At 36.0% G+C, this 13,547-nt stretch overlaps 1 protein-coding gene across 1 annotated transcript; it reads right to left on the reverse strand.

Moving 5' to 3' along the window:
* Window positions 1–6,578: 6,578 nt before the first annotated feature.
* Window positions 6,579–12,643, reverse strand: LOC113780193 (putative disease resistance protein RGA1). Its single transcript, XM_027326007.1, has 4 exons — window positions 12,324–12,643; window positions 10,630–10,762; window positions 10,107–10,204; window positions 6,579–9,678 (listed from the first exon to the last, which is right to left on the reverse strand). The coding sequence occupies exons 1-4, from the start codon at window positions 12,641–12,643 to the stop codon at window positions 6,579–6,581; spliced, it is 3,651 nt and encodes a 1,216-aa protein (XP_027181808.1).
* Window positions 12,644–13,547: the final 904 nt, after the last annotated feature.

Here is a 13,547-nt window from a genome sequence, read left to right on the forward strand (position 1 = left end):
TTTTGTTTAATATATTGAATACTAAGTTAAGGATTAACCTTACAAAAATTGACAATTTATGTATTAACAAGTATCGATGCATACTACGTTATTTGATTCGAATTTGAACTTCAATTCTTGTGTACGTGATCTGCATCCATACCTGCTAATGTATAAATTGATAGTGTATACAAGATTATTTATATATAAAAAAAACAATCAGTACATTTTGTTAAGCAAATGATCTTTAGATTGTTCTTCAGAGGGATTAAAGATAAAAAGTTTTCTTTGGTTCATGAGAATACTTCAAAATAATTGTGTGCATCTATATTTCTTTCTCTGGTGATGAAAGCATTCTTCAGCACATTCAACGAGACTTCATCACCCTTTTCATAAGCTGCTTAGAAAACTAGCCGAGGTACGTGCAGGGTCCTGCTAGTGCAAGTCCACTCGTGAATGAAAGTCCCGATACGCTGTGGAAAATCTGTAAGTTCTTGTGGAAAAAGAAAATTTCTTGGAGACATATTCTAAAGTCAATTAATGGAAATGCTCATTCCCTATCAGTTGGTTGATTTGCTGATTTACGTTACCACAGAACTTCCACCTTTTTTGCAATTTAAATTAATATAAAAATGTTTGATAGGAAATCACCAAGCCAATTGACAAATTGTCAAATGGGAATAACAAATGTTTTGAGGTTTGGACAATTTTCGTCTTTAAAGTTCCCTGAAGGCATATTAGTCCTAGCAATTTCCAAATTTTCACCAGTTCCGTATGTTGATGACAAATCAAATAATTTGGATACCAAAAAAAAAAAAGTTTGTCGAATCATGAATTCAAGTTTTCGCGTTCTAAACTAGTCCATTCTGATGGCTGATTGGCTTGTTATTCCCGTGCATTATTTGACTGGGCCGGTAAACAATCCAAAAAGATTGAATTGCAAAAATAGATAATGAGATTCCGAAAAAGGACTAAATCCACTTTGCACCCCCTAAACTTATATCATTTTTTCATTTTGTACCTTAAACTTCAATTTTGAACACTTTATGCCTGAACTCTCAATTTTGAATACTTCGCATCCTAAGTTCTCAATTTTATCCTATTTAAATCCAATCAATGACAACTTTAGTAAAATTAACGGTATAGATGACCTAACAAATGAATGATAATGTATTGAAAGTGGTTAAAAAGTGTTAAGGTATCATAAAAAAATAAAACAATACATTGTTATTAATTTGCAATATTTTTTATCTCATTAATTTTATTTATAATATTAATGATTGAAGCCAATATAAATCAACAATAATGTATTGAAAATGGTCAGAAAAGCAAGGAAATCGTAGTTAGGACAAAACGGTATATTGTCATTAATTTCTACTATCTTTTATTTTATTAATTTTACAAACATAAATATTGATTGGACATAAATGGGACAAACTTGGCAGTTTAGCTTACAAAGTATCTAAAATTAAGAGTTTAGGGTTTAAGTATTCAAAATTAAAGTTTAGAGTATAAAGTGAGAAAGTGGTATAAATTTAGAGGTGCAAAGCGAGAAAGTGGTGCGAGTTTAGAAATGCAAAGGGGAGTTAATCCTCTGCATGAAATTAAGAATTTGAGATGAGTAGCCTTTTAATTACCAAGTAATTGGATAATCGGTCTCCATTAACCTGCCAATGAAAAGTTGACTGCTAGGGAACAATCTTCACAATCTTGATATGCATATTTAGCGTTTCAAAGGGGTTACATGGTAAGAATAAAAATAATACGGAGAGAAGAATTGGCGTGCTGAGCGGGTTTGGGTGTGAGTCCTGACTCAGCATTGGAAATCCCTACATAGGAGACATGTTTATTAAACAAAGATTTAGTTTCTCCAATAGTCTCCCTCTACTTATGTGATTGTGCTAATCAATTTGAATCTCAGCTATAGGGTCAGCTAGAAACATTTCTAGAAACTTCAGGTAAATTTAGTTAGTATTCCTAGAAACTTCAGGTCTGGGAAGCAATTTATAATTTTTTTTCCAAAATATTGCACTCTATTCCCATGACTATTTTCTTCAAGGATCACTCACAAAATTGCTAGAAAGAAGTGAATTCTCAAGATCTTGAATGAACAATCAGGTATTTGAATTCTTCAAGACTCCATAAGGCAGCTAATGTGGTGGTTTCTTAAGGTTTTATAACCGTGAATTGTCTGATTGGTCTTGGAACAAAAAATTATTAGCCCAATAAGCACGGCGGGAAATATGAATGTAACATGAAAGAGCTCTTAGAGTTTTCTTCATTGTTAAGTTCATAGTTCGAATCTTATAGCTGACAGTTGGAAATGAGAAAGGTGGGAGGATTAAAAAAAAAGAATGGTTGGAAAAATGTGACACACTAAGGAAAGTTTTTTTTTTGAAGCAACACTAAGGAAAGTTTTAGTATGTTAAGAACAAAAATGTACCTTTGGAGCTTTAGTTCTGAAATCTGAGGTTATCTTTAGTCTGGTCCCTTTAAATTTAGAGAAATTTAGTTTCTCAAAAGTTGGTAAATTAGTTGGTCCCTCCATCTCGCATACCTCATTACTGAAAAATTCAGTGCATTAGAGACGATTGAAAGACTAAATTAACAATTGACAAAGGAAATGTGACATATTAACTTAGAAAACTGAAAAGCTAAGAGCCCAAAATTGTAGTTTTCTAATATTTTAGGAACTTTCAAACTATTACTATTAAAGAAAATCAAATTCAGGGTATTTTACAAAAGGAAAAAAAAAGAAAAATCACACAAACTGCAGTGTTCTCATTTTGCTGTTAAAGATCAAAATACTAAGAAATGAAAACACTGTTTGATTGAATTATATGTCCAACCTGTGGTATGAATATATTCTGCAGGGAATAACAGTTGTATGCTCAAAAAGGGGTGGTGATACTTCTACTAGTACTCATTGTGAGTGGATTCTAACAGTTCCATCAATGCCAGATGCAATCCATTTCAATTTCATTCCCATCACCTCTCTTCTCAAAGGTGTGCCTGGCAAGGGCTTCTTGTCACATGCCATCAACCTCTATCTTCGTTGTAAGTTCATTTTATTACATCTATATGCTAGCTTTTGTATAATTTTAATTTAATTCGTTGACATGCATGAATTAGTAATTTATAAAAAAAAAAAGAATTAGTAATTTATAGATTTTGTGGGAATTTTGAGGAAATAGAGAATGTTGTGTTGTAATTGATAAAACTGCATAAATCATGGGTTGGGTTAAAATTATATATTCAACGACAAAATGAAAATTGAAAATGGATCTTTTTCCACATAGAAAAAAAGAAGAGAAGAAGACAAATAAAAGTATAAAAGCTTCCACTCCATTGGGCTTGAAGTCATTAGTGAATAACTGGTGTTGAAAATGCATAATCTGCAGATAAACCACCGATTAATGATTTGCAGCACTTTCTTGACTTCCAAGCCCACAAAATTTGGGCTCCAGTTCATAACGATCTTCCTCTTGGGCCAACAAGAAACAAGGCTCGACAAAACAGCACTCTACATTTCAACTTCATGGGCCCAAAGCTCTGTGTCAGCACCACTAAGGTAATTATTTTTATCTTTTTCTCCTTTTAGTAAATATAAATATTATGAAGATAACTTTTTATACACTGTCAGTATATAATTTTATTTGTAATAGCAGATTTAGATCATGACGTATAATATAAATTCAAATTTAAAATTCAAATCATGCACATATGACATATATTCAAAACTGTTAGTGTAAAAAAAAATTATTACTTTGTCAATGTATAAAAAGTTAATACATATTATAATATATAACCCATCTTCTTGTTATCAAAAGAATAACTGTACACTAAATAGACTCATTGGTGATTATAATTTGTATATGAATTAATGGGACAATTTTGCTGTAGGTTATAGTTGGAAAGAGACCTGTAACGGGAATGCGGTTGTACCTGGAGGGTATGAAATGCAACAGGTATTGCTTGACAATCTCAATATTGGTGAATGTATGCACTAATGAATGAAGTTGTACTTAGTAGCCTAGACAAAGAGGTTGTATTTAGTTAAAAAAAAAAAAAACAAACTGTGGTCAATTTTAATTTTAGAACTTCACTAAAATAATAGATGGATAAAGCATACAGACTTCAGTCAATTTTTTTAATGGTTATCTGTTTTTCCTAAACCAGGAGGACCTTTAAGTCTCTCCTGGGGCGCTGGTTGGGGGATCAAATTCCCTGCCAACATCAAACACCAAGAATTCTTGGCTTCTGGCTTCTCAAATGTGGTTTCTGACAAATAATAATAATAATGGTTATATTTTTTCCTGGTGAATTAGAAGAAGCAATTTATTACTAATGTTTTAAGTTTTCAGATTCTTGATATCCATGTTATGAATTACTTAGTGTTTTTTTTTGTTATAATTCATTGTACATTATGTCACAAATTCATCTTTTTGTATGTGTTTTTTGTGCAACAGTTTATTGATTTTCATATTAAACAAAAATATATATACAACTTAAACATTAATTTGTGTTTTTGTATTTTTATAATTTGTACTTGCATTGATATGTGATCAACCTTGAAATTAGATTAATAAAAATTGGTTAGCTTTCTTATTTATCAAAAATTGGACTTTTATCAGGTTAGCAATACATCTGCAACACTTATCAAATGCTTCAGTATTATTCCAAGACAAGATCAATGACCGATAATCGATATTTGGAAGCAGTTCAATCGAAAAAAATTTCACATATATGCACAGCCCCTGTGAGATATGATCCAAAATGGGCTACAAAAACAGACGAAGCATTCATTGTTACCGGGCCACAAATCCATGTTAAGAAAGAATCATCAAAAACAGTGCTACATCTTCGACTGTGAGTATAAGGTCTCAAATTGTTGTGTTGTTCAATCAAATTGGATGCAATGTCCATCGGAAAACTCCATCAAGTGGAGCATTTTCTCAGCCATAAGCACGTCGATTTCCGGTACTTTGGATAAGGAGAAAATGCCCGCAGTTGTGGTGGATTCTGCGGTCTATCCGACAGGGCCGCCGGTGCCGGTGCAAACACAAAAGCTGTTGAAGTTTGTAGATACTTCACAATTGTGTAAATGGCCTCAGGATAATCCAGGACATTGGTTGGTGACAGGAGCTAAATTGGATTTGGAGAAAGGAAAAATTTGCTTGCATGTCAAGTTCTCCTTGTTGAACTTATGTTCTTTTTTTTTTTCTTTTTTTTTTTTCAACAAACGTTAGATGACATTTTACAGATTAACTTGATAACTACAAGGGCTTAATTACAAAAGGTGGCCTCAGCCCTCCAATCTTTGTTGGCTGCTTCTATTAGCCAAGTTGGGGAATTGTTTTCCCAATCAATGTCATTAACTAGCTTTGTTGCAAATTGTGCTAGCCTATGACTTCCTACATTAGCTGATCTAGGTACAAAAGAAACTCTGCAAAAATCAAACCTTTTAATTAGGTCCTCAATGTCTTCCAGAATGGTTGCTATATGACCCTCCTGCACATTGTTGCTTGTGATCATGCCGACTGCTGCTTTACAATCTGACATCACTTCTATCTTTCCCCAGCCTGCTTGTCTTGCCATTCTAATGGTTAAGGATTCTTCCATTAGTGCCTCTCCCAATTTCATCTCCATTACACCTCTTGCTCTCATAATATCTCCTGTCCAGTGTCTTGCTATTATTCCCTTTCCAGTTCTGATCAGCTTTGCACTTATAGCCGCATCCGTGTGAATTCTGATGATACCTTCTTTTGGAGGTTCACTAACCTTTCTATGCTGATCAGACCCTACTTCACCCTCCATTTCCTTCCTTGCTCTTCCTGTCACCTCCTCATATTCAATCCACTCCTGTTGTGCCTTCCCAATTATATTCCTTGCTTCTCCTTTCTCATTTTCAAATATGGTTGCCATTTCTGCCTTGGGCATTTTAAGACTTTTTTAAAGACACTGTTGATATGGTAGCAAATTGTTTGCATCCATAAGAATGCAATACTAACGTGCACTATGGTACCAATTGCACATCCATAAGGTGCAATTGCTGAAAATTGCAATGATTTGAATTTCCAAACTTCCAATTACCACATCGAGAATTTTCCAATCATATCAATTAAGAATTCTAATTTTGCAACTTCACTGCATAGGTCCATATCTACTTTGAAAAATTTTATATTGGCCCAAATCAATTACTTGACATGCCTAGTAATTGATTAACACATCTAAAATTCATATAATCTATCATGTATATGCACATATTAATAATTATTATTCTTCTTTGCATTCATATGTTTTCCTTATTTAATCTTACCTACACTTTCTTGTATTTATTTATTTTTCATAATTAATCTTACATTTTCAAATGTGGACGGTCTAAAGTAAAAGCATTATGAAAAAAAAGCTAGAACTGCAATGAAATGCCAAATATCTTCTTCATTTAATCCAAGCTCTAGCAAATGACTAAATTCATATCAACTGGGCATGGTATCAATTAGGTACAAGTGTTGGTCTTCTCCACACTTACAGGACGGTACACAAATACTTTATTACATAATATACATGATATGCAGACCCACTCCTATATAATTGTATTACTCAATTTTCAGGTACGGGATGTGCCACTCCTCTCCTCCCCTTTCACACCGTGGTCCCAGTAGGTCGCAGTGACGTATAGTCAAACTTTGGAGTGTTGTCATCATTTGAATGCTAGATGGAAGTGTTTTAAGCTTCGGACAAGACCATAGTGTCAGGTGTCGAAGAGAAGTGAGGTGGTCTCCAAACCAGTCTGGCAATGAAGTTAGATTGGAAAAACTCTCCAGCTCCAGTTCTTGTAATGCGGGGAAATGTTTGACTTCCTCTGGCAAAGCTGTCGCGTTTGACCCGAAGATGCGTAGATGAGTCAGGGATTTGAGGGCTTTAGTCCCCATTGAGAGACTCACCAAATTAAAGCAGTCGAACAAATGGAGTTCTTGCAAGGAAGCAAGGCCTCGCAATCCTTCTTCTGGTAGAGACTCCAGCTTGGGACATTCCTCGATGGTCAACTCCTTCAAAGCCGTGAGGCTGGCGAAGCTTCTGGGTAAGGCTTGCAGAATCTTCATCTGCTTAATTTTCAGCGATTCAAGAAGACTAAGATTTTGTAGCATCTCTTCTGGAAAACAGCTCAATCCTTCAATGTTCCCAACTTCAAGGGAGTTAAGACTAGTGAGAGTGGAGATTGAATCCCATGCCATGTTCGGGCACATATTGACGTCTAACTCCTTTAGGGACGGCATACGTGGCAATGGCAACATCAACGTTGGGCAATCCAAAAAATACAAGGATTGAAGTTGAGAGAACACTAGTGTTTGGACTTCTCTTTTTAACATTCCTTGTAGGTTGGGCATGTCCCATAACACCAGTGTTTTCAATGATGGGGACCTTGTAGCAGCAGTGGCGGTACTCTCAACTATGTAATCCGTTGCACTGTTGTACACACGAACAGTTGTTACAGTTGAAAACCAAGCCGGAAATGATGAACCGTTGAAGCCTTCTATGTGCAGCGATTGAAGGTTAGCGAAGGGTTTCAAGGCTTCAAGCACTTCCTCATCTTTGTACCATTGAAGCGTTCTTTCAGAACCCCAATTAAAATACAAATACAGCCTGCGGAGACTCTGTTTTCTAATTAAGCAAGCTTCTACTACATCCTTTTTATCTTCAACCCTCTCAAGGTTCCTAATTATTAGCTCTCCTCTAAGCTCATTTAAGTCTCGCAACTCACTTAGTTGGAAGCCTTTTTGGCCACCCAAGACGACCATACTCAACGTCCGCAGGCAAGTCAACTTCCCAGTTCCATTTGGCATGTCAGTCAAATTCCCACACCTCTGTAGACAAAGATGTCGAAGATTTCTGAGGAATCTCATGCCTTTGGGCAGACACCGAAGATATTCACAATCATTTAGGTTTAAAATTTGCAAATTCCACAAGTCACAAATTGAATTGGGTAGTTCATCAATGTCAGATCCCGAAAGATCTAAATGCCTTAAATGTTTCAGCTTGCTTACAGCAGGTGGCAACTTAGTAAGCACTTCTTCCGACTGTGCTGATCTTACAATGAGCGCCCTCAGGGAACCACATTTTGACAAGAAAGAAGAAAACTGGCCAGTGCCTGTGATATCCAACATCATGGCTCTATTTGACTCTGTTCCACCGTGTTTAGCATCCATTACTGATCGAGCCAGATCATGGACAAGATCATGCATCTTAAAAGTGAGGGCATTGCCAAATTCATCTTCCTTTACTGCTTGGAATAGTGATCTATAATATAGTTCAGTCAGCACAGCAACACCAACATCTTCCACTTCCATCGTTTCATTAGATGAAATCAATCCATTTGCCATCCACAAATGTATTACCTCTTCTTTTTTAATTTTAGATCCCTTGGGAAATACTGCACAATATGCAAAGCAACCTCTCAACTCTACCGGAAGATTAAGGTAGCTCAATCTCAATGCGGGCAAGATATGCACTTTATCTTCAGGTAAGTTCCAAATTTCACTGCACTTCACGTAGTTCCATTCATTTTCTTCCCTTTTAAATCGTAGAAAGTCTCCGAGAGCCGTTGCAGCCAGCGGAACACCACCACATTTTTTCACAATCTCTTTTTCAATAACTACAAGGTTAGGATATTCTTTAGCCTCTTGACGGCCAAATGCCCGTTGCCTAAATAGTGACCAACACAAATTCTCTGACAAACTCGACAGATAATATGTTTGTAATGTGCCCATTATTGTGGCAACCTTCTCCATGCGAGTTGTCACGACAATTGAACTACCACTTGATCCGCATTCCAGAACAGATTTCAGCTTCTTCCATTCCCGTGGATTCTCATTCCAGACATCATCCAGTACAATCAAGTATCTTTTCCCTCTCAATAACTCTTGAAGATTGCTTTCGAGAGTATCCAAGGGTAAGTCTCCAATAAAAGTCTTTTCTACAGACTCAATTAAGGCTTTTATAATCCTCTTCCCATCGAAATCCTCTGAAACCCAAACCCAGAGTTTTGGCTCAAAATGAGTGACTATGCGCTCATCATTAAACACCAATTGGGCAAGTGTTGTCTTTCCAAGGCCTCCAACACCCACTATAGGGAGCACTGATACATTCTGATCATCTCTATCCTTTTCTTTCATCAAGATGTCTACAATCTGCCCTTTTTCCTCGTCCCTTCCAAGAACTTCAGGTTCATTTACCGTGGATCCAGTCTCACGGCTTGCATTGAAATAGCTCCCACGCTTCTGATCACTCAAACCAAGCTTTGTTTGCTCATCAGCAATTGCATTAAATTTTTCAAGGATCTCCTTCATCCTTGTCCCAATCCTGTGACGAAACACTAAGTTTCCTGCTACAGGGTAACACATAAAACTTAAACAACCAGACTTTTTGTACTTGACTCTTGAGGCTTCAGCTGCGTAGTCATCTAATACATCATCGATTTCACAGGCAACAACATTGAGCTCCTTAAACCAGAGTTGTATTGCCTTGTTTGTGAATCGCTGCTGCTCTGCATCTTCAAGGACTTCCTTGATGGTGGAGAGCAAGCTTGAAAGCTTTTGCATGTTGGTTGCAACACCACAAGGCAATCTATGCTCCTTCTGGATCATGGAATTCAAAGTATCTATGAGAATTCCCACAAATGCTTCCATCACGTGTGACCTGAAAATCACAGTTCAAGAAAGTTAAAATCAAAGTTAATCAAGTTATTAGAGATTTAAAACTTGATAGACCCAATAGAAAATGAAAAATTGCAACGTAGTTATAAGCAAAAGCTGTTTTCTGTTACTAGTAAACGAAGAAAACATATCTTCTACATTAACATGAAAACATTGATCCGATTCGTTCTGGACAGCCAGTTAATGACCACCGAGAATATTTATCGATTAATCAAAGAAATGGTTTCAGAATAATTGGTGGACATGCATGGTTGCAAACTCGAGGAACATGTTAACAAAATACATACATAAGGTGGAAGATCATGCATGGAGCTTAGTCTTTGAATCATGAGACATGGAAGCACTACAACAAAAATGACATTTAACGGCATTTAAAGGTGTCAGTATAGATAATCTAACCTGACACTTTACCTTTCCTCACACCTCATACGAGTGTCGTCCCTTCCAATGTGGGGATAGGCTCGTAGCTTCAAATGTGTCAGGAAAACTATGCTGTTATAACATCCCATCTGCCAACAAAAATTCATTTTCTTGATAATTGAAAGTGTCAGGATAGCTATAGTACAACATTAGGATATCGAATTCTATGCTGACACTTTTAATTGTCAGGAGTTTTTTTTTTCTTTTTTTGTTTGATATAGAAGCAACCTGCAGGTAGTGTTCCCTGCTATACATTTCGTCAATCAGAAACCCAAAGGACTTGTAAAATTATCCCAAAGAACAGAATGCATATAGTAATTTAAAAGTAAAAGTCAATGCTCAAATATAATTTGTTGAACTAAAAGTCAGTAATAAGTACTAACATAGCAAATCCCTAACAAGTACAAACTTGAAAGATTCTCTTGTGGACAAACTAAAAGATTCTCTTCCCTAACAAGTAGAAAGAACTTGTAGCTTTAAGAAAGCGCCTCATGAAGACATAAGGAGTACGCACTGAAAGATTAAACTGCAAGGTGTTGATCATTAAGCTCTCCTGCAGCGATACTGATGAGGAGGAGGAAAATTGTTGGACTTGCTCCATCTCCAAGAAAGATGTCTCATTGTCATTCAGGCAGAGTTCATATATTCTGCAAGTGGAGAAAAAAAAGATCAGGATAACAAAACCGAAAGTAGAAAGTTTTACATTTATAATGTGCAGGTAATAGTGAACATGAACTCTCAAAAAATGATGAAATTGCTAAGAGGAAACCATACATGACTAATACACGTGAAGTATTCCCATACAATTTAAGTTCAAAACAAGATTACAGGATGTTGTAAACATGTAATACATCAACTTCATAACTCAACTTTAGTACAGCTCCAATTAAATAATATTTGGCAAATTGGCATTCAAACACATTAGCAAGTCTCCCAAAATAGAGGTCCAAAACAAAATCTAGACAAGCAAAAAAAATATTGACCTTCATTTTCACATTCCAGAAGCTGAAGACTTTTCAAGCATAATATACTATATAGAGGGCATTGTAATTAAACTTTAACAAGGCAATAAGATTGATGAAATATTTAAATCCAAACATACAAGTAGCAGCAAGAGATCGGTAAGCTTTCACCACTTAAAGGACCAAACACATACAAAACAAATACAATATAGCTATTACCTCAGAAATCTAGCTCTATATGACCTCATTGAATGTGATTGAAATCTTTCCCTCACTTCAGCAATCACAGATTTGACCTGAAAATGTCTTGGCCATAAGAAAGCAAAAATAAGAGCTACTAAAACCAGTAAAAGAAAAATCATTCTCAGAAATCGTGAACTGTCTTCCAAAGACAAATTCCGCAATAAGGATAGGTACCGGAGTTTCAAAAACTAAAGGTGAAATGAATAAGGAAGTGAAGGCCATACTGATGTCAGTTTAGAGTATTCTGCGTTAGATAGTGATTCCACTAATGCATTCCCCAATAGATAGAGCTGTCACAGTTACATTATCAGGTAAGTATGTCAAGCAATGCACTATAAGCATCTGATAAGTGTAAAGATTTATGAGATCCAACATATTCTTTTCATTCATCACTCAACTTAAGAGCAGGCTGGCACTACACAGGCATCATGAGACCGAAACTAGAGTTGAAGTTAAAAAAGTAATATCAATAAAATACGATTCACACTGCACAAACTCGCGTTTGAATTTATTCCTTAAAAGAGTACCTTAGACACAAAATTAAATTCAAGCATTCATCAAGATTCAACAAAGATTATGCAATTAACATCCGACATAAAGTCTACATACAAGGTCACGGGTCACATGAAAAAACTGGCAGAAGTTTATTATTATTTCCACCAGATCATCCTATCAATTTTGTAAATCTTAGTCATGAATCTCGCTATTGAGAAAGTCTTAAACATTGTTGTGACTCACTCTTCTTTTAATAATGTCAAGAACAAATAACTCTTTCAGATCAACGACTATCTAAAACTTAAAACTGAGTTTGGACTTAACATTAGGTGTACAAAAAATGAAGCCAAAGGGCTGAAGCATTAGAAAGCTTGGAGTGACACAATGCTATGTGAGTATTATAAAGCTTTCTCTGTACTGAAAAGAAAATAAAAGAAAAAAAAACATGCAGTGAGAGGAACTCCTAAATATGAAAGTTTTTAAATTCTTTCATGGCCTTCTTCATGACCCCTCAGGACCAAGACCACTCCCATTACCCTTACCATTCTCCTCCTCCTCATCAGTATCGATATGCCAAATGCTCTGAATGGCTTGGAGAGCCATCTCGATTGTGATTCCAGAGCCTAAAAACCCACCGGAAGCACGATCTTCTGCGATAAGTCCTAGCAAAAGATGCTGGGTATACACCATTTCTACCTCCAAAGCTTTCGCCTCCCTCTGGGAAAACATAACCGCTTTAATTACTCTCTCAGTAAATTTCTCAAACACCCCAGCTACAATATACAACGATCGGTTTGCCTTAGCTTTTCCAGGCGAAACAGAAATCATGGTTTTGTCAGAAATTGAAATCCCAAAAATAGGAAGAAGAAGAAGAAGAGGAAGAACAGCTGGTGCTGGTGCTGGTGCTGGTACTGGTACAGCTATTGGTGATTGTAGAAGGAAAGTAGCTAGGGAAAAGAGAAATAACATTCCGGTAGCGGTAGTGGTGGCGGTTGTGGGGAGAAAGATGGCGGTGAGCTTGAGGAATGGAATGAACTGAAAGCGGAGATGATGAATCTCGTGGCTGATTCTTCCTTACTTTAACTGGTCACGGGAGCCAGAAAGAGCGAAGGGAAAGAAAGTGGAAGAAAGTCTCATTTAGTACCTCGGTGGTCTGTTATTTTTCAGGTTTCCTTTACCCATCTACAATCGTCTTGCGCCATCTACAAAAAGCTCCGGTCTTAACGCCCCTACTTGGTTGAGACATAATTTGCCGAGAGTTTAGTTTGCAGAGAGAGTGAGAGATCAGAAGAAGCAAAATTTGACTAAGTGTTTTGGCCGGCAAATTGGAAGTTTTGAATATTTCACAGCAAATGAATCTTTCGCCAATTCACTGTGATGTTGTTTTGTGCCTTTCTTTTTTTTTTTTTTGGTATATCTCACATTTTCTCAAGTGTCATGATAGGTAATCTAAAGGCACATTATTATTTTTAAATCAGATAAAAAAAAATTAGAGTGTATATTATTGAGTTGATAATAAGTGTCATAATAGAAGTGTTATAATGACACAAACCAGCAAGTGTCCTTATAAACATGTCACGAAAAGTCATTTTTGTTGTAGTGAATATAATTTTAAAAAACCGATTTAAATGAAATATTGTCCCTATAACACAACCAACTTATAAAGAATGTTATGAAAAAAAAAGGAACAATGCTGGTGAATGAATTTTAGGAAGAGTTCAAAGTATACAAT

This window comes from Coffea eugenioides, chromosome 8 (genome assembly GCF_003713205.1).
Source record: "Coffea eugenioides isolate CCC68of chromosome 8, Ceug_1.0, whole genome shotgun sequence".
NCBI classification, from domain to species: Eukaryota; Viridiplantae; Streptophyta; class Magnoliopsida; order Gentianales; family Rubiaceae; genus Coffea; species Coffea eugenioides.

What these genes read in the sequence shown, in the direction of transcription:
- LOC113780193 (XM_027326007.1), bottom strand. Translation starts at nt 12,643, where the DNA reads ATGATTTCTGTTTCGCCTGGAAAAGCTAAGGCAAACCGATCGTTGTAT. An exon ending in AGTGGTCTTGGTCCTGAGGG is followed by an intron (nt 10,763 to 12,323) that starts GTCATGAAGAAG and finishes CTCCACTTGCAG; the next exon opens with AATATATGAACTCTGCCTGA. An exon ending in CGTATGAGGTGTGAGGAAAG is followed by an intron (nt 9,679 to 10,106) that starts GTAAAGTGTCAG and finishes TGTGATTTTCAG; the next exon opens with GTCACACGTGATGGAAGCAT.